This window comes from Vanessa tameamea, chromosome 7, assembly GCF_037043105.1.
Source record: "Vanessa tameamea isolate UH-Manoa-2023 chromosome 7, ilVanTame1 primary haplotype, whole genome shotgun sequence".
NCBI classification, from domain to species: Eukaryota; Metazoa; Arthropoda; class Insecta; order Lepidoptera; family Nymphalidae; genus Vanessa; species Vanessa tameamea.
This window is the reverse complement of record NC_087315.1, coordinates 8,954,601-8,973,828: the sequence shown is the minus strand read 5'-3', so window position 1 is coordinate 8,973,828 and position 19,228 is coordinate 8,954,601. Positions and strand designations below refer to the sequence as shown.

At 32.2% G+C, this 19,228-nt stretch overlaps 1 protein-coding gene across 1 annotated transcript; it reads left to right on the top strand.

Moving 5' to 3' along the window:
* Nucleotides 1-4,106: 4,106 nt before the first annotated feature.
* Nucleotides 4,107-17,424, top strand: LOC113401311 (RYamide receptor-like). The gene is made up of 6 exons (XM_026641164.2): nucleotides 4,107-4,792; nucleotides 10,307-10,505; nucleotides 12,699-12,767; nucleotides 13,983-14,141; nucleotides 16,723-16,813; nucleotides 17,178-17,424. The coding sequence occupies exons 1-6, from the start codon at nucleotides 4,158-4,160 to the stop codon at nucleotides 17,372-17,374; spliced, it is 1,350 nt and encodes a 449-aa protein (XP_026496949.1). The 5' UTR covers nucleotides 4,107-4,157; the 3' UTR covers nucleotides 17,375-17,424.
* The last annotated feature ends 1,804 nt before the right edge of the window (nucleotides 17,425-19,228 follow it).

Below are 19,228 nucleotides of genomic sequence, written 5' to 3'. Positions count from 1 at the left end.
TAGTCATCTGCGATAATCACACAAATAGGGCAACGTCTAACGGGTGTTTCTATGATGTTACATATCTTAATTTATGTATTCTATAAATAGGCAAAGACAAAACAGTTCAGTAGCCCTCTGCCAACCAATTTTTTTTTTGTTTGGTAGCTAATAACAAGTTTCAGTATTACCAGTAAAAATATTCAAAACATGTAAATTCATTTCCGTTTTCCTCGAATGTTCAATAAAGGTTATGGTCTGTTTTCCATCACTAGGCAAATATTAGTATATACAATACGTCTATACCACAACTCAAATACAAAATACAAATATATGTATACCTAATAACTGTCTAAATACCATTATTTTAGGTTTCATTTACATTCACTTTATTTACTTTTTAATATATAATAGACAAATCAAATCAAATCAAATCAAAATATACTTTATTCAAGTAGGCTTTTACAAGCACTTTTGAATGGTCATTTAACAAACTATTTAAAGTAAAGCTACCACCGGTTCGGAATGTAGATTCTAACGAGAAGAACCGGAAGAACATACATTATTAATAACATTATTATTTATGTTGACAATGAATACCTTTTGTTTATCCACTACAATAAACTATTTATATAAATTGGTAAGTATAAAACAAAGTGACTAGAAGTATGACATATTATACACAGATACGCTAGTCTAGACAGAGCAAATGAATTATGAAGCGTATTTTTTCATATCAATTAGCATTCAGTATGTTGACATTACATCAATTAGCGAGAGTGCACAGTGAATCACTACATGCCCTAATCATAGATGGTTTATTGTATTTTAGTAAGTCCGGTCCGACGTAAATAAAACTAGATTACACTTCTTTACAGAATTATTTTACTTGGTCGTAGAGATTTATGCAAGCTTGTCTGTGTAGCTAACACGATTCATTAGATATATTAGCGCCAAGCAGTCATACTTAGTATTGTTGTGTTCCATTTTGAACAGCGAATGAGCCAGTACAGGCACAAGGAACATAATATCTCAGGTTTTTGGCGCATTAATTAAGTAAGTAATCGTTTAAATTTCATACGGCACCAATTTATATGGGTAGTGGTGAACATTTACCATCAGATGGCCTATTTGCACGTCCCATGGTCTACTCGTGCTATACAAAAAATCTTTAAATACTCATACCAAATAACTTCTTTAAAATCAGTGACCACAAAAGTCGTACCATACGTCATGAAAATTAAACTAGACAACCATATTTGTTTCAGTTAATGCCTGTACCTAGGCTTAAGGGTATCCTATACGATTGCTCCTCTGCTTAGAACGTGGTCAGTGGAGACGGGAGGGAGAGCTATGAACAGAAGCATAGCACTAGGGTTGTGATCAAGTCTGTTTGCGGTCACTAGCCAAGGCGTTTGTTATCGCCGGCGGAAGCCGAGTAAATATTACAAAACGAAATTAACGAAAGGGGTGTTAGCTATAACTATTCAAAGATTCTTGTTTCGTAGGAAGTGCATAAAACACCAACAGTCATCATAAGTCTCCTCTGAAGTTGTCTTGGACTATAAACGGATTTCTAGGTGATTTGGCTCTCTCAAAATAGACCGTAGGGAGCATTCTACGGTGAACCCAAATCAGCAAAAATGAGGCCCCAGAACCGGTTCTCGATGATCGGTTAACACGATAAAAGCGCGGTAATTATGATTGTAAAAGATTGAAGACAATACTTGCTAAATTTTCTCCAAACATTCCTTTTGTAGACCTTTCTCATCACTGATATTATATGGGTTGTCAATCCACGGAAGGCCGTTTAAAATACACATTAACAAAATATGTTGACTTCAGATAAAAATATATTTTAAAAAACCTAAAAAAATTGGTATCCAAAAACACTCATTCAGTCACATTCTATCTGTAAATGTTATTTTGTATGACAGTGTTTTTGTAAAATTAATATTATTTTACCGAAAACTGTACATTAAATATAGATGTATCGTAGTGATTCGATTATGAACATGATTTGCGTGATTTATCGAACGGCTCTATGTTTTCCACAAGCTACTGATAGCTGTGTCGATAGGTTTGAGAATTTTAAACTTTAACTACCCAATCATTTATTTAATAGTAAAATACAATGAAACAGCGTAATACCCAACCAAATACCTTGGAATCTTAGAACAAAAAAAAATCGTGGTAAAAGTTAAACGATCCAAATATCCATTTCTTATTTCAAATTATGACTTTGTTCCATTTGCAGTTGAGTCACTTGATCCTTGGAGTAACAGTGCAAGTGAGGGGGCTGGTTCGTTTTTTGTCCAGGGGATCGAAACTGCAATTCAACACGGTTATGATTATATTATCTCATTCAAAAAAAAAGCTCTCATAGGAAGTATAAAACCTACAAATATTAAATATAAATTAAACCATTATTTATTTTAATATCAACAATAAATATACAAATTACTAAAAGAAAATTAAGGTATAAAAAATAAAATATTTATACCCTTATAAACCGCTAACGTAAGCCGCGTAGGAGGAATGAAAGAGGTTTTTACATTATATTTATCTCTGAAAATAACCTCATATAAAATTTATTATGTACTTATGCTAACATAACTGATAATATTGTCACTGGATGATCTTATTTATGCTATTTAATTGCTTATTCTTTTTCGCAAAAGCTATACCTTATATATATATATATATATAATATTAAAATTATAGTATTTTTTCCTGGTGAATAATAATAAATTAATATATAAAGTATATAAGGATTTTAATAAAACATTGAATGGATACGTGCTTACTACTTGCTAGTGTGTCGTCTACACAAATAGAGTTATGTCTCTATGGACGTGGCCTTTCTAGATAATGGGATATAAAATAGTAAAACCTAATAATAATAGACTTTCTATCTTGATTTCAATGGAAATTTGTAATGGTTTTTTTTAATATATAGGCACACTGCCAAATGGGCCACCTGACTATTAGTAGTCATCAACGCCCATAGACATTGTAAGAAATATTAACTAATACTTACATCGTAAATGCTCCACTCACCTTGGGAACCATGTGATGCACAAAGCCCTATCACAAAGGATCACTATGTAAATGGTATAGTATCAACACAATTATTAGTTGATTTAAATTTCTTAACGTTTTATTTGAATGTACCGTAATTTAACTCACATTCTCTACTTGGTGGTAGGATTGTGTGTGGTTTTGTGTGGGTTTTCATCATATATTCTACCGCCAAGCAGCGTTTGTTGTGTTACGGTATAGTGAGTGAGCCACTGGAACTACAGATCAAATCTTGTCGTTAGAAATCGTTAATATTTCTTATAGCGCCAATATCTACGGGCGGTGGTGATTCCTTACTATCAGTTGGCCCCTTAGCCTATCCGCCTACCTTTGTCATAAAAAAAAAACATTGTCACACGAATTTAAATATGATATTGTATGATCGGCATCAATATTATTTCATTATTAATGTTACAATTAGTTAAATCATAGAATGCAATTAAAGTCACCTGTTATTATCAATAGTGTGTAGGAGGACAGAAATAATGATCAAATTGTTTTAATAATTTAACAGAGATTAATAATTTAACGAAAATTAGCCGCATATTCTGTTCTCATCTGAATCAAAACACTGCGAAAATCAATTTTGCACGGCAAAATATTCATTATACATATACATTTAAAAAAAATGTATTTCATGACATTATATTTAGTACGTCGACATTATTATATGTATGTGTACTTATTAAATACAATGTATACAATAACACTCCTCCTCCTCATTAAATATATTTAAAAGCATACTGTTTCACACATATAATAAATATTTATTTTATTATATTTTTTAACCTTTTTATTTTAAGTAATATTACATATTAAATACTATTGGATAAATGCTTGTTAACGGATGCTACTCGATCGTTAATTTAAAATACAATATCATATAATACCAATACATAATTATCAATTTCGTATTAAATCAAATAAAATATAAAATACATTTTATGTCATATTAAAATTTCTATTATCCAGTAAAAAGCACTGTATTTTTTAATAATGAATCTTTATGCGTTGTCACATCATAACATTTTTTTTTTCAGATAATGGAAGTCGAAATTGGTTTCGATAAAATGGCAAAAGCTTGAGAACAGATAAGTATGAATCACCTGAATAACTTAACAGATAATGTTGTACCTGTATTGCCTGCAATTTTGTATTTACCTGAAAATACCGGAAATGAATCATTGAATGGAACTGATTTAAATTTTACGGCACATGAGTTCGTTTGCGTTTTAGAATCACAGTCGGAAGATTATTTATCGACATGTGTTTTCCAGACTTGCGTCTACGTCACTTATGGTGTTATTTTTGTGATAGCACTCTTAGGTAACGGGTTAGTTTGTTTCGTTGTGCAATCGTCACCGCGGATGAAGACAGTGACGAACTTTTTTATAATGAACTTAGCTGTGGGTGATATATTAATGACATTATTCTGTGTACCATTTTCGTTTGTGTCAATGCTCATCTTACGTTACTGGCCGTTTGGTGGATTAATGTGTAAGTTGGTGAACTATTCGCAGGCGGTGTCAGTGTTAGTGAGTGCATATACACTCTTAGCTATATCAGTGGATAGGTATTTTGTGATAACAAGACCCTTGAAGCCGAGAATGGGAAAAACGGTTGCTAAACTAGTGATGTGTTCAGTTTGGTGCGGGGCTTTAGCAACGGCTGCACCTATATTAATAGTTTCTCAACTAGAGAAACCTTCTTTATGGCACCAAGTTTGCGAGTTGTAAGTATGACAGCAATATTTACATATTAAATTAATATTTTAATTACAAAGACAAAACAAGAGTAAGGATGGATCCAGGATTTATATCTAGTACACAAATGGATGTTTCAATTTTGGACTCTACAAAAAACCTACAGCAATAACGGTATGGTATATAATCATAATATTAATATAAGTTTTTATATAAGCAGTTTTCTTATGTTTCCTGCTAAAATCTTCCAATACATCATTAAGGTTCATTTTTGGCGCTGTCTTGGTATGGGGTATACATCAGATCTAAACCATTTAAGCGATCACCTTACGGTAGCTAGCTTCGAGCAATCGATCTTCCAGTATTGTTATCTCGGAAAGTTATCGATATATCAAAGATTTATTCTTTTTTTTTTTAATGTATCGATTTCCCGTAGGAATACAATAATTTAAATTATAAATCAATAATAATGGAAGTGAGAGAGAGAGAGAGAGAGAGAACAGAGAACGACAGCGCTATTAAATTAAATTAAATTAAGTATGTGGATGTATCGTATCTTTAATAAAATATATCTCAATAGATAATACGATAGATAGTCTGCTAGTATTTTTATTTGGTTTAAATTTAAAATAAGGAACTTTGAAACATTACATTTATTAGAAAAATTACCGATTTTTGAACGCAATTAAAACATAATGGACCTCCATTTGGTGTTATAATACAGTAATAACAGAATATAGGAAAAGTTGTTTTGTCCAGCAGCTTCATATTTGGGCCATAAAGGACGATGTCCTTTATTTGATTGACGGCCTGAAATTCTGCGAAATGTGATTGTTGTGTCAATTTAGTTTCAGTCTCAGCCCTTGTGTTTCCAAAATAATTTCACGTTGCCTCTATAGACCAGCATTGTTCGTACTGATAAGTTGAATTGCAAATAATATTTCAATTTCAAAGGCTTGTAATAATCGATATAAACGTGATTCCTGAAATATTTTTGGGATTACACACACAATTACATTCCAATGCCATAATAGCTTCACGCAATAAAATTTTCTTTTATTAATGTATATGTATTAATATATGTGTGTGTGTGTGTGTGTATGTATGTGTGTGTGTGTATGTATGTATGTGTGTGTGCGTGCGTGTTTGCGTGCGTGTGTGTGTGTGTTTGTTTGTGTGTGTGTGTGTGTGTGTGTGTGTGTGTGTGTGTGTTTGTGCGTGCGTGCGTGCGTGCGTGCGTGCGTGCGTGCGTGTGTGTGTGTGTGTGTATGTGTGTGTGTATAAGAAAATACTCCAACACCAACTAAACGGTAATCTAAAACCGGAACACAACAGTACCAAGTATTGCTGCTTGGTGGCAGAATATCTGATGAGTGGATGGTACCACATTTTAGTGCACAAGTGTTTGTGCAAGTATAGGTGCACTCTCATAATCTGATGGGACGGCAAATTCGACACGACCGAAAAGAGTTCAGACGCAGGACCAACGGCTTTATGTGTTATCCGAGGCAATGGAGTGTACACACTTATAAGTTCTAGACTTTATTATATTACGACAATAACTTTTGATCGGCCCGACCTGGGGAAACGAGAACCTAGGGAACTATGGCTTTATAGGCACAAGACCAACGAGGCACATATAGAGGCATATATATAGTATAGTAAATATAGAAATAAGTAGAGATCAATAATAATTAACTATAGATCTTACGTAAGCAATAGATATTTAATGCTTAAATTCCTGGACAAGGGCCCCTTGAGAAAGGCTTGACTTTAATCTCACCAAGCTGTTTCAATTTACTTTCATTGTTTATTGTATTATTATTCTATTGTCTTATTTAAAAAATGATTTTTGAAAAACTTAATTATTATATACAGTTCTGGCTCAAAGAAAAAATAAGTGAATAAAAGGTAAACATAATTCATTAGGGATGCGGTATTTCTAAAACATTCAAAATGCACGATTCGTGTAAACATACAAAAAAGTTATGTCTGACTCGTAAAAACCAAATAGCGAAACTCGAGTGTTAATTTTCATTCCAAAACACGCTGATGTAATTAAAAAAACTCGTAACCCGGAATGCTACTTTTTAAAACCATCAGCATACCTATTGTTCTTTTAGAAATAAATTCAAATTAAAAAAAAGGTTAGCAGACTTTGTAGTATGTTTTTGAACCAAAGCTTTTATCAAAGCAAGGCAAGTCAAATGTACGACTATTTCGATATAAGCACCTACTTATAAAAGGTTATTTTATTTTTCTATATTTCTTATTCTATTATAATTTATAGCGTGAATATAATATAACAAAGCTGAAGAGTTTATAAAAAACCATTATTCCTTTCGATAGCCCAATAGCCCATTCATTAAGAAGTATCTCTACTGGATACGAATGACCGAAACAGTAAGTACTAAATATGAGTACCACTATACGCCCTGCTATAAAGAGACAACACAGCCGCGCTTACTCAGCTATAAATTGGCTGTTTCAATGTAAGATAAATATATTATAGAACATATTTAACATGGGTTATAAAGATGAGATTTGAGATACTAAAAAACATTTTATTAACTTTACATAAGAGTAAAGTAAATAAAGATTTTTTTTTCCAATAACGCTCGAATAACACATTAACAACACTTTTTCATATGACGGTAATAAGCCGTCGAAGGGCCATAAAATGGCACGTGATACGAGGGTTCAATATGACTGTAATAAATAGCATAATGGATCTATCTAAATGATGCATGTAAACCGGGAAGATTTGTCATTTAGTGTAACGTCTAGACATTTATCAATCGACTTGTATGTATATTATAATTATAATTAAATCGATTCATTAGTATAAATCACTTGCTCATATTCTCCGCGTTTATTTAATTCATAATTTCAAAATATGCATTACTAATAAGATTTTACATCTTAAAGCTTCAAAGCTTGCATTGCAGCCACGCTTTGACTGTTTTTCCATGTTTTATTCATCTAGTTGGGGAGACCTTTGTTTAATTCTTTTGTTTTGACCGAGTCTTTTTAGACTATTAAAAGTAACAAGTTTGAATGAAAGTCGTTGAACAACCAGATGTGATGCTGATTATAAGTAACTACCAATCACAACTGAGGTAGCGGTTTTATTTACATTGATTAGTTTTTTTATCTGTGTATGAGAAGCTTTATTATTCAATAAAATGAAATACCCCTCTCAGTCAGCACTAAGCTAAATGAGACAATAATTATAGAAATACGAGTACATTCGTATAAAACAGTGTTAACGTGTGTTTACGTTCACAACAAAGATAAGTAAGAAAATAAAAAAAAAAAACGGTTGGACTGTTTGAAGGATAACATGTACAAGAGTAATAAATGAGGTTGTGACTTTTATGACTCGAGATAGAGTAGAACGAATAGGAAAAGAAAATACCCCAACCCCAACTCTACGGTAATAAACAAACGAATAATAATGATATATAATATAATAATAGTAGCAGCCTGTAAACTACCCACTGCTGGGCTAAGGTCTCTTCTCCCTTTAAGGAGAAGGTAAGGAGCATATTCCTCCGCGCTGCTCCAATGCGGGTTGGTGGATTTACATTTGACAGAATTTCGTTGAAATTAGACACATGCAGATTTCCTCACGATGTTTTCCTTCGCCACCGAGCTCGAGGTGAATTATAAACTCAAATTAAGCACATGAAAATTCAGTGGTGTTTGCCTGGGTTTGAACCCGCAACCATCGGTTAATATGTACGCGTTCTAACCACTAGGCCGTCTCGGCTCTATCAAAATCATATTTCAGCCAATTTACACAACTTTAATGAATTACATACCTAATCCTTTCTCATGAATCACTTCGTACATTAGTGCAAACCGTATAAAAATCCGTTTGGTAGTTTTGAGCTTATCGCGTACAGACACTTCAGGAGGACTTTATAATATGAAATGATTATTATTAAAGAAGCTGAGATTAGCTGATTCAGCCGCTTTAAATTTAGACTATTGACGGGACTTTCATGTTCTTGTTACTAATAATATTATAAAATAAAGCCTTCCTGACGCGCCTGTACGCGATGAGATTAAATATACAGATTCTTATTATTATTTGTAAGTTTCTACTAGATATAACATCAAATGGTATTATTGCGTCAGAAAGTTCTTGGTAATACTTAAGGGTTTATGATGCTTATTACAATGGGTCGCAATTTTTTGTCTCAAGGGAAAACCCAACCGAACTTCAGATAACTCGCAAAATCTGAATAAAATTTTAAGTAAACTATAATATGAAATCCATAAAAGTATCGTGAAATACGTATAATATAAAATAGAGAAGTGTAAATATTAAAAAGAAAAATATATTTCAAGGTCCCAAAGATGGTTCTATCAACGTCTAAACAGATGAGACCTTTATTTTATATACAAACTATATAATGTAACAATAGTCAGTATGGTTGATATATCTATATTGTTAAAGGTGATATCAGACATATTCACTATGAAGAAAGTTTACCCGAGGAATTTCTATGCCGAATGCCAATATTTCACAATGTTGAATCGGTTCTGTAATCAAAAAATTTGTCATTTTTGTTTAATATTTTTTGTTTACACGCGTCGCTGTGAACGAACAAAATGATATATGCAAAATCAACGGAAAAGGAACCGCCCTATTCCACCTTTAACAAAAAGCAATTTCGTTCCAATTTAATAAAAAAAGTAATTTTAACAATAGCTTAGTACTACATGTTTTATTACATTTACCTCATCAACACATCGATATATGATCTATCTTTTGTTATTTTGTACGTAGGAAAACAGCTACGCCTCCTAACACATTGATAATTAGCTTTCCGAGGAGTAATGTATTCATTACATTATCAATACGCCGAAAACTATTGTGTTTGTAATCAATCGTTGAAAGCTGAAAGGGAAGGGGTGAATGCCATAGAGCAAGAGAGACGGTTAAAAGTGCGAAAATAATATTTACTTGATGATAGGGCTTTGGCCAGCTCGTCCGTGTAGTTACCACCCGCGCATCAGATAATACACCGCCAAGGAATACTTAGAATTGTTGTTTTCCAGTTTGCAGGGTAGTGACTGATGTAACTACAGGCACAAGGGTTATAACATCTTAGTTCCCAAAGTTGGTTTCGCATTGGTAATATGAGGAATGATTAATATTTTTATAGTATCAATGTCTAGGAGCAGTGGTGACCACTTACTCACAGACATATCAGGCTCATTTGCATAAAAAATAGAAATAAAGTATTCGAAATCAACAATTTTAATTAAACTGGAAAACATCACTTTTAACTATTACCTTAGTACCTTGTTTGAAGAACTATGGATGAGCGAATATCCACTCACCACTACGTCGACGCAACTTTCTTGAAGTATTATTATTGTTTCTAACAAGAACCAAAAATGAACCATATTCGCATATATGTACAGAGTTTAAATAAGAAAAAAAAGTGTAATTTTCTGATTTATGATAGATTGATAATAATTGATAAACTATTGATAAAATGATGCATACAATTAATTTTTAATTTTAGGGATGTTTGCAGCGAGAAATGGGCCTATCCTGACCAGAGCGAACAATACACTTATGCGTTACTGATATTCCAATTTGCGTTACCGCTCGCCGCACTCGTTTGTTCATACGGTCGTATTGCTTATGTAGTGTGGGGCGTTCGACCACCTGGAGAGGCGGAGAGTGTACGGGATATGCGAATACAACACTCTAAGCGAAAGGTAAGTATTTCAATAAAAAACATAGTACTATATATAAAAAATACCTTGTTTGTGTGATGTGGTATGTATATGCGGATATTCGCATTATAACTATAAACTTTTTCAAAAAAATTGTCATGAAATTATATTTATATATTTAGATTATACATGTAAACTGGATGTAAAGTCTTAAAGTGTTTGAATGCCCGTTTTATGACGGACTGTATTAACACAATATATTTAACATAACGGGATTTTATTTAAACTAAATCTCGTAAATGGCATGTAAGTTACAAGAATTTAAAAAATATCTTGTGATTACAAATAATACTGTTTTTTTATCAAAGAGAAATTAGGCAATTATACAACAATACAATATATACAATATATACATATATACAATACTATAATAGAAAAAACTTCACCAGTTAAACTGATGAAGTTTTTTAATACTTCGTCTATTTGGTAATACTTAGTGTAGCCTCTTTTTGTCAAAATTGCCAATAAAACTTTTAGGCCATACGTTGCTTTAATTTACCATTGTACTTCAGAGGTATTTTATGATACACCTATCATATTGGATTTTTTGAACAACTTATTTCGTGTTTATTGTAAACCAAATTTAAGCTCTGGCGATCGAGGTGGCGTTTACTTTATCCAGATTAACGCAGATTTAATAATACCCCAGCCATACCACGTATAACCTTCGTTTTTGCTTGTATTACATTAGGCGTTTTTGACTCACGCAGTATTGACTACAAATCGTGATTCAATGCTTGAGCGTGCTATCGAGGGAGTATCTTTTGAAGGGCGCCATCAATGCCCACAACGATGTTAGGCTTAGATTTAATTAAAATAACTTTGAAGCATAATCACTAAGTTAAGAATCAAAAAATTTTACAGTATTTTTTGTGTAAAGAGGGTCCTCATTTACATTTATATTAAAAGTATAAAAATAAAATTTCTCATTCACAAGATTCTTGTCTTTTGTCTGATATATACAGTCCCTTGTTACTTTCATAGTTAGTAATAATTAATTATGATTGGCTTGTTATGGAAGAATGAGAATATCCGACACAGTCACCGTAAAGCTCATAATACCTTAACAATACCTTATATATAAACTGAAACTTTGTTATGGATAATGAATTTGTAACTACGATTTATATACTTTATATTTGGTGATGATTTTCTGAATTTAAGAACTTGAGTTTAAAAAATGTGTTTATATCATCAAACGAATTGTTTCGTCTTCTTTAACAATACGTATATATTTGTACTAATGGGCGGATTTTTTATGAACAATAACTGAAAATTAAAGAAATTGAAGGTAAAAACTTCATCCAAAAGTGTTAATTAAATAATCCCTTCAATATTCCCTTTTCTAGTTGCTTCAAAACTCTTGTGGCCTTAGTGCTCACTGTTACTTGTTGAACTTTCTAGAACTTATTTTTTAACTGAAAAGAAGTTAAAGAGCAAGTTTTAATACCTGCTCACGTGCTGTACATTATGAATACTCTATGAATGATTAATAATCTTCTTGAGGCATAAGCTTCGACATTAAATTCCATCCAGTGCTAATTATATATTTTCTCTATGTTATATGTTAATGTTTATATATTTTCTCTATATATATATATAACTTCTGTACGTGTGTATGTAACTGAACTCTTTCTAAACGGTTGGATCGATATCGATGTCTGGTTTTGTGAGTATTTGAGTCCCTAGATATTTTAGATTCGATCTGATAGGAGGCGCTGCGAACGGGAAGTAAATAAAATTGTTATTTTACCGAGACGTTGGGACGACCAGCTCGTATACTATTTAACTAATAATATTTTGATTTTATTAACGTTGTCTTGAAATTTAATGGTAATATATTTTTATAAAATGGTTTTTAAGAAATATTAATTTACTGCTCATAAGATTGGTTTCCAACAGAATATAGCTAAAAGGATGTTATTTATTAAATCATCTCCTTAGCTGTCATAGTTAATAATCGACGTTTGATCTACAGATGCGTTTCCAACACTAAATTGTTCTCGTAACGTCAGAGTTGGTTTGAAAACACACTTGGTATTCATATGATTTGATTAACATGCGATATCTATGCATTTGATTCGTACGATTTGATTTACATGCGATATATAAATCATAGTTTAAGTTCACGCATAATGTGTATGAGGAAATATTACACTGACCCTTTTTTTTCAGATGGTTAAAATGATGATAACCGTTGTGGTTGTATTCACCGTGTGTTGGCTACCTTTGAATATTTTTATCGTAAGTATATTTGTAATTTATTTATATTACATTTATGTTTTTATCATACTTATGACTTTATGTACTTATGTTGTTTACGGTATAATTAGTTAAACTATACGCCCTTCCACATTAAAAATATGTACATACATATAATTATTTTTTAATAAAAATAAACTAGACAAAATAAATATAACACCGGTAATTTGCTTTTTTTGCTGACTTTACTCTTACCCGTATCACGCACACTAAGACATTGTGTAAGGATGAACGTCACTCGTACTAATGCACACTGATAATAATCTAACGTAGAGGGGCTTTCGTGAGCGAATTCATCTATACTGTATCTTAGCCTTTTAAATGTCCAATCAATAACGAAAGACAGAGGAAATCTGCGTTTGATTAAATACGATGAACAATGTTTTAATCGTTCACCAATAAGAATTAGTTTAATAATTATTATTAATAGAGCATGCGTACACGATATTTTATTGTAATAATAATCTTATTTTTGAAACATTTCTAAAATGTAGGTATTTATGTAGGCTAAGTATAAATAAATAATCCATTCACGAGTAACATTAATAGTAAACATTATTCTGAAAATACAAATAAAATATTACCGTTTTCATGTCAAAGATTAATATGAGATCATTAATAATATCATCTCTCATCATTCTTTCAGTACCGAAGCAATTTTATTTGAAACTATTTGTTTGAACAAGAGTTGTATTTTTGAGTATCGAACATTATTATTAAGCATTTGGTATTTATCAAATTATGATATTATATATACGTATATATATTACGTGTATGTCAGAGCTATATTATTTTAAAGAAATATATCATGCTAAATTACTTTGTTTTTTTCGTTACTTATGTGTCATTCCATAATATTGTTTTTGGCGGTATTACAGACGTTATCAAGTATGAAAGTCTATTATATAAACAATTCAATGGTATATTTAGGGTTCGTTACGTTATTGTATATAAATTAGTAACCGATTGGTTTAAAGTTACGTGTAACAAGCCGTTCCTATAGGTTCTTATGCAACTACGAAACTTTGAAAACGTTTTATAGGACGATTATTGGGATAATTTTGAATTTCGCGTTCGCAAAAAGAATCATTTTTTCAATATAGTACCGTGAAAAAGTCGTAATTATTCATTCCGTATGAAATTTTAATGTGCCAGTAGGATAATATTAATGTGCTGTGTTTTATTTGTTGTTATCAGTTATTGTGGACGGCACACGAAGATGACGAGGAATGGGGCAGATGGCCGGGAATGCCGTACGTTTGGTTCATAAGCCACTGTTTAGCTATGTCGCATTCCTGCTACAATCCAATTATTTACTGCTACATGAACGTGAGATACCGCAGCGGATTCGTACAGGTAATTGTTTTTGTCAGATTTATTTTTATCTTTCATTATTTTTAATGTATAAATGTGTTACAAACGAGGGTCTTCTTCTTCTAATGGTACCTTTATATTATGAAAGATTTCCAATAATGTTATAATTATACTGGGATTACTGTTTAATTACACTGGTTCTGACTTTTTACAATAAGAGTACTATTTCGAAACCAAAGTAATTTTTCTGGACAATGAAACTTTCTATCTACTATGAGAAAAACATAGCATAAAAGTTTATTTCCGAATCCGCATCCCAACCTCTTCGCAAGATTCTCGAACTTGTGCAGCGGCGTGGTGTCATTATCTTGTATTACAGGAAAATTTTCGCCTTTTAAACCACCACCAGGTAAGGTACGTAAGCTTCAAAAACCTCTGTTATATAGTGTTGTGCCGTCGAATCACCTCATCTACCGTTTTGACGAAACATGTCGATGAACACCAGTTCCGTTCACCCGATCATCGAAATTCCACCACACGCTATACACGAACCGCATCCAAATGGTACACTATCCTTAATTCAGCTTTGAGTATATTTCCGTCTACACGTCGACGATAGACTCTTCACCATTTTAACATTAGAGTCATACACTCATCAGTGAACAATATGGAGACCCATTGCTCTTCAGCCCAATTAAAATGTTCACGAGCAAATGTAAAAGAGCTTGTTTATGAGCTGCAAACAGATTTGGACCATTTGCTGGTCGAAAAGGGGTAATTGCCGCTCCTTTAAGCCTCCCACTACGTTTACTCCACATATTTCACTGAGCTCGGATTTGATGTTTACTGCCGTGAGGAAACTATTTCGTAGGGAAGTTGCAACGCTAACAAAATAAGCATAGGTTAGCATCGGTTGCCAAGAAGGGCGGTTGGTTGGGTTCGACCGGTACCTTAGCGGTCTCCTTTTGAAAGAACTTGTCTCTACAAATCTTCAAATTAAAGCTCGATAGTTTTAATTTGATAATGCTAAAGACAATAACATAATCATTGAGTCTGGACAAATTAAATCCAGGAAATGTCCTCAGTGGTCTCGCAAAGATAACATTTCGACAATAGTTATACAAACTTTTCAAGACGTTCAACGTTTCAAGAATCTTCTTTCATTTGTAAAATATTAATTAAACTTATACATCACGCATTCTTATAAAATCAATGCGCTTTTATTCATTTTATAAGAATGCGTGATCGAACGACGAAATTCGGTTTCCAAGTTTATCCTAAAATGTAATTGAGGACTTTAAGTTGTAAATCAATTAAATTCAACTTCATGAAAATCAAATTTAAAATATATTTTTTCGACTAGACTTTTTCAGGTTCAAACGATTTATTTTTAATTTGTCGTTTTTCGACCTGGAATAGACAAGCATTTATGAAGCAAGCCTATTATGAAGTAATTGGGGTCCCTTCAAGTATTAGGTAAACATCAAAGGGTTATTGCATTGCTTATTTTTGATGACACGGGGGACGGGGGCGGAGGATGGATGGTGATTATATCAGCACTATTTATATCTCTTGAATAAATGATAAATGTGAATCAAATTCTTCTATAGCCTATAAATTATTTTTTCTAAACTCACGTAATGCTTACTGTAAATAACAAAAAATAAACTTAAACAGATAAAAATAAATATTTACCAATGTTTACGTAAGAATATTGGAATTTGAGTATGAGCGTTGCATACTCATGCTGGTAAGGGTCAGGTTAATAATTACAAAAATTCTGCTTACGTAAAACACGAATGGCCCCTTGTGGGTAAGCGGTCAGAATTCAACAGCAGTATACAGTATAGAGTCCCTCAAAATTAGTGTCTGCTGCCCTATAACATTCTGAAGATAATGTTTCAAACAGAATAAGGACTACAATGAAAATGTTTATTTATTTTAAAGGTAATCTGCTATTCTCTGTTGTATCCCTCCGTCACTAGCTTTAAGTACAAGCACGAGTCACTATACTAAAAAAATAATAACACGATAGCTTTACAAAGATTATTTTTTTATGTGTATGTATTAAAAATAAAAAAAATAATAAATAAATAGTAATAAAAAATAATAATTAGTAGTAAAAAATAATTAGTAGCTTCTTATAGTATATTGGAAACAATAAAATGGCAACATAACCTCACTTTTAACTAAGATATAATTTTAAAATAATTTTTAAAATTATTATATTCTTTAAAAAACTTTTTAAAAAAAAATAATCCCAACTTTATTTGATTGACTTTAGTTAACTGTTTTTGTTAGTCTGGTTTAGTAGCACCAGTTTCGTTCGTGAACGCGAGTCTTAGTTTGGTTCCACAATTACATGAGTGTGCGCTATCCTCAATTCATCAAATTTATTCATCATTAAATTCATGTAGTTGTAGAACGTTTTCACGAACACGTCTTCATTTTTTCAACTTGAACATACCGGAGTTTAAAATATTACATAAAAGGCAACGACACAAAAAACACATTCTCGTAGCAACAAAATACTGCAATGCAAATTTTTTGCTTAACCTTTGCCCCATACATATTTCACACGTGAATTTCACACAAGATTAACACGCAATGCTGTTTCCGACAGGTTCTCGGTAAACTTCTGCGCTTGAACAACAATAGTGCAGGCAGCCGCTCGTGTCATCGATCGAGTGTTTGTGAGAGAATTCCACTGTCAGGTAATATTATACTAACTCATACATTTTTAATCGTTTAATTTTGGATGTGGTTCAATAATACTATTACTGAACATGTTCCACTTGCTTGATTACCGCCATGGCAGCTATTCTCAAGGAAGACTAACCATCTGCAATCCACTCCAATCGCACAAGTATGTGCGAAAATATAAGTGCACTGTGCTATTCCGTAACTCACACATTTCTAAGGTCTGGAAATCAATATTATCAAAAATATCGATTGAATATTTACGTATGTCCTTAAAAATGTTAAATAAATAACATAAAATGTTGCTTGGAAGAAATACCTACATGATAAAATTAATTAAGTTTCGTTTTTAAATTTAACAATAATTTTTTTTTTCAGATTTGATGGATACGAATAGATACTCAACACAAAGAAGTCTTAGCAGATGCAAACGTAAGATCACCCGAGATGGTCTAAGTAGTTCTGAGTTAAATAGAAAATGTACTTCATGTACATCGTTACGGCAATCATCGTCTACGATGTCTCGACCACCTGCGCCGGCGCGCGCTGTTTCAGTTCGTTCGCATTTCGACTAGTGCACTGAAAAATTACGATCGTTTTGTTTTGACATGATATTTAATTTAGATATTTAACATGATGTGAAACATTGAAATTGATGCTAATTGAAATATTTTATAATAAAAAAAAAGAATACAATCATTAAATATGGATTAAATTAAACAAAAAACTTGTGTTTCTTTAATGGAATAAATATATTTTTCTTATTATTATAATAATATTATATAGTACACGCCACGCACGAGAGAATCAAACCGTTTGCCACCACGGCATGAGTCGGCCTTACTCCCAAGACTTTACTTCAAAAAGGCTATTAGATTTTTATACGTATGGTATATAAATACTAATCTATATTTAAATTTCGCAATTTTTTGGAACGCGTATCACTTTTTTTTATTTTTATTATTATATTCAGCGTGTTTCAGAGAAGAATTTTGACTAGTCATAAACTATAACTGAATGTTCAAGACGCCTTTGAAATAAACATTTTAACAAAGTATTCCAACTTTTTATATAAATTTAAATTTAAACCTATAGTTTGGTTAATTAACTTCTTATAACGGAAAGGACCGTCACATTTTTTGAACAAAAACGATAAATGTAACAAAAATTGGTTTATTGTAAAAATATATATTAAAAAAAAAGTTGAAGCGAAGTTTTTTTTTCTTTTAATATTATTATACACCTTGCATTGCATCCAGGTGCCCATATCATAATTCTAATCGGATCCGAATAGATCTGATTATTAAACGTTCTTGCGGAATATTGTTCCATTCTAGCTGTTCTTAGTGTTGCCACTGTCGTGGGCACAGGATTTCTCGCATAAACAGCTTTTTAAACTGTCCCAAACATATTGAATGGGATTAAGATTCGGGCTGCGTGCTGGCTAATTCATGATACGTATACCAATCTCTTCGCAATATTGTTTAGCTTGTGCAACGGCGTGGGGTCTTTATCTTGCATTACATCAAATTTTCGTTTATTTATTTCATGTAAGGTACCACGTAAGCTTCTAAAACCTCTGTTATATAGCATTGTGCCATCAAACCCACAATCAATGCCACCCCACATCATACACGAACCGGTTTAAAAAAAGAACACGCTCCTCAATGCAACTCTCTGCGACCGTCTGCATCATTTAAACATGGCCTACACTCATCGGTGAATAATATGGAGGCTCATTGCTCTTCAGTAAAATTAAGATGTACACGCGCAAATCTTAAACGAGCTTGTCAGTGAGCTGCAGATAGCTTTGACTATTTGCTGGACTAAAAGGGGTGATTGCTGCTTCCTTAAGTCTCCTTCTTATTGTTCGTGCTCACGTTTACTCCACGCACTTCATTCAGCTCTGTTTGATGTTTATTGACGTGAGTAAACGATTTCGTAGGGAAGTTGAAACAATAAATCGGTCGTCACGACAAGTGGTTGGTCAAGTTCTGCTGGTAAAAGGTCTGTTTTTGTAAGAACCTCTCTACAAACCTTCGTTAATCTAGAAAGCGTTGACTAGCTTAAATTTGAATTTCTAGCAATGTTTCGATCGTTAATCCTAGCTTTGCATGTCACAATTTGAGCGGCTTATTCGGATAAAGTTTCCATATTTATGGTTACGAAAATTTTGTTGAGTTAAAAAGACTAATAAAATCAATACTATTTGTGACAATTCAATCAAAAATGAAAAATACAAAAACAAAAATAATTAATTTCTAACTTTACTCCAATAACACACGAATTTGAGACTATAATAGAATTGAGAATATGAGACATACATTTTATTTTCATTTACAATTTTACTTTTTACTGCAGTTCAACTTTTAAATTTTGTTTTTTTATGATTAATGGACAATCTCGACATTTTCATTTAGTTTAGTCTA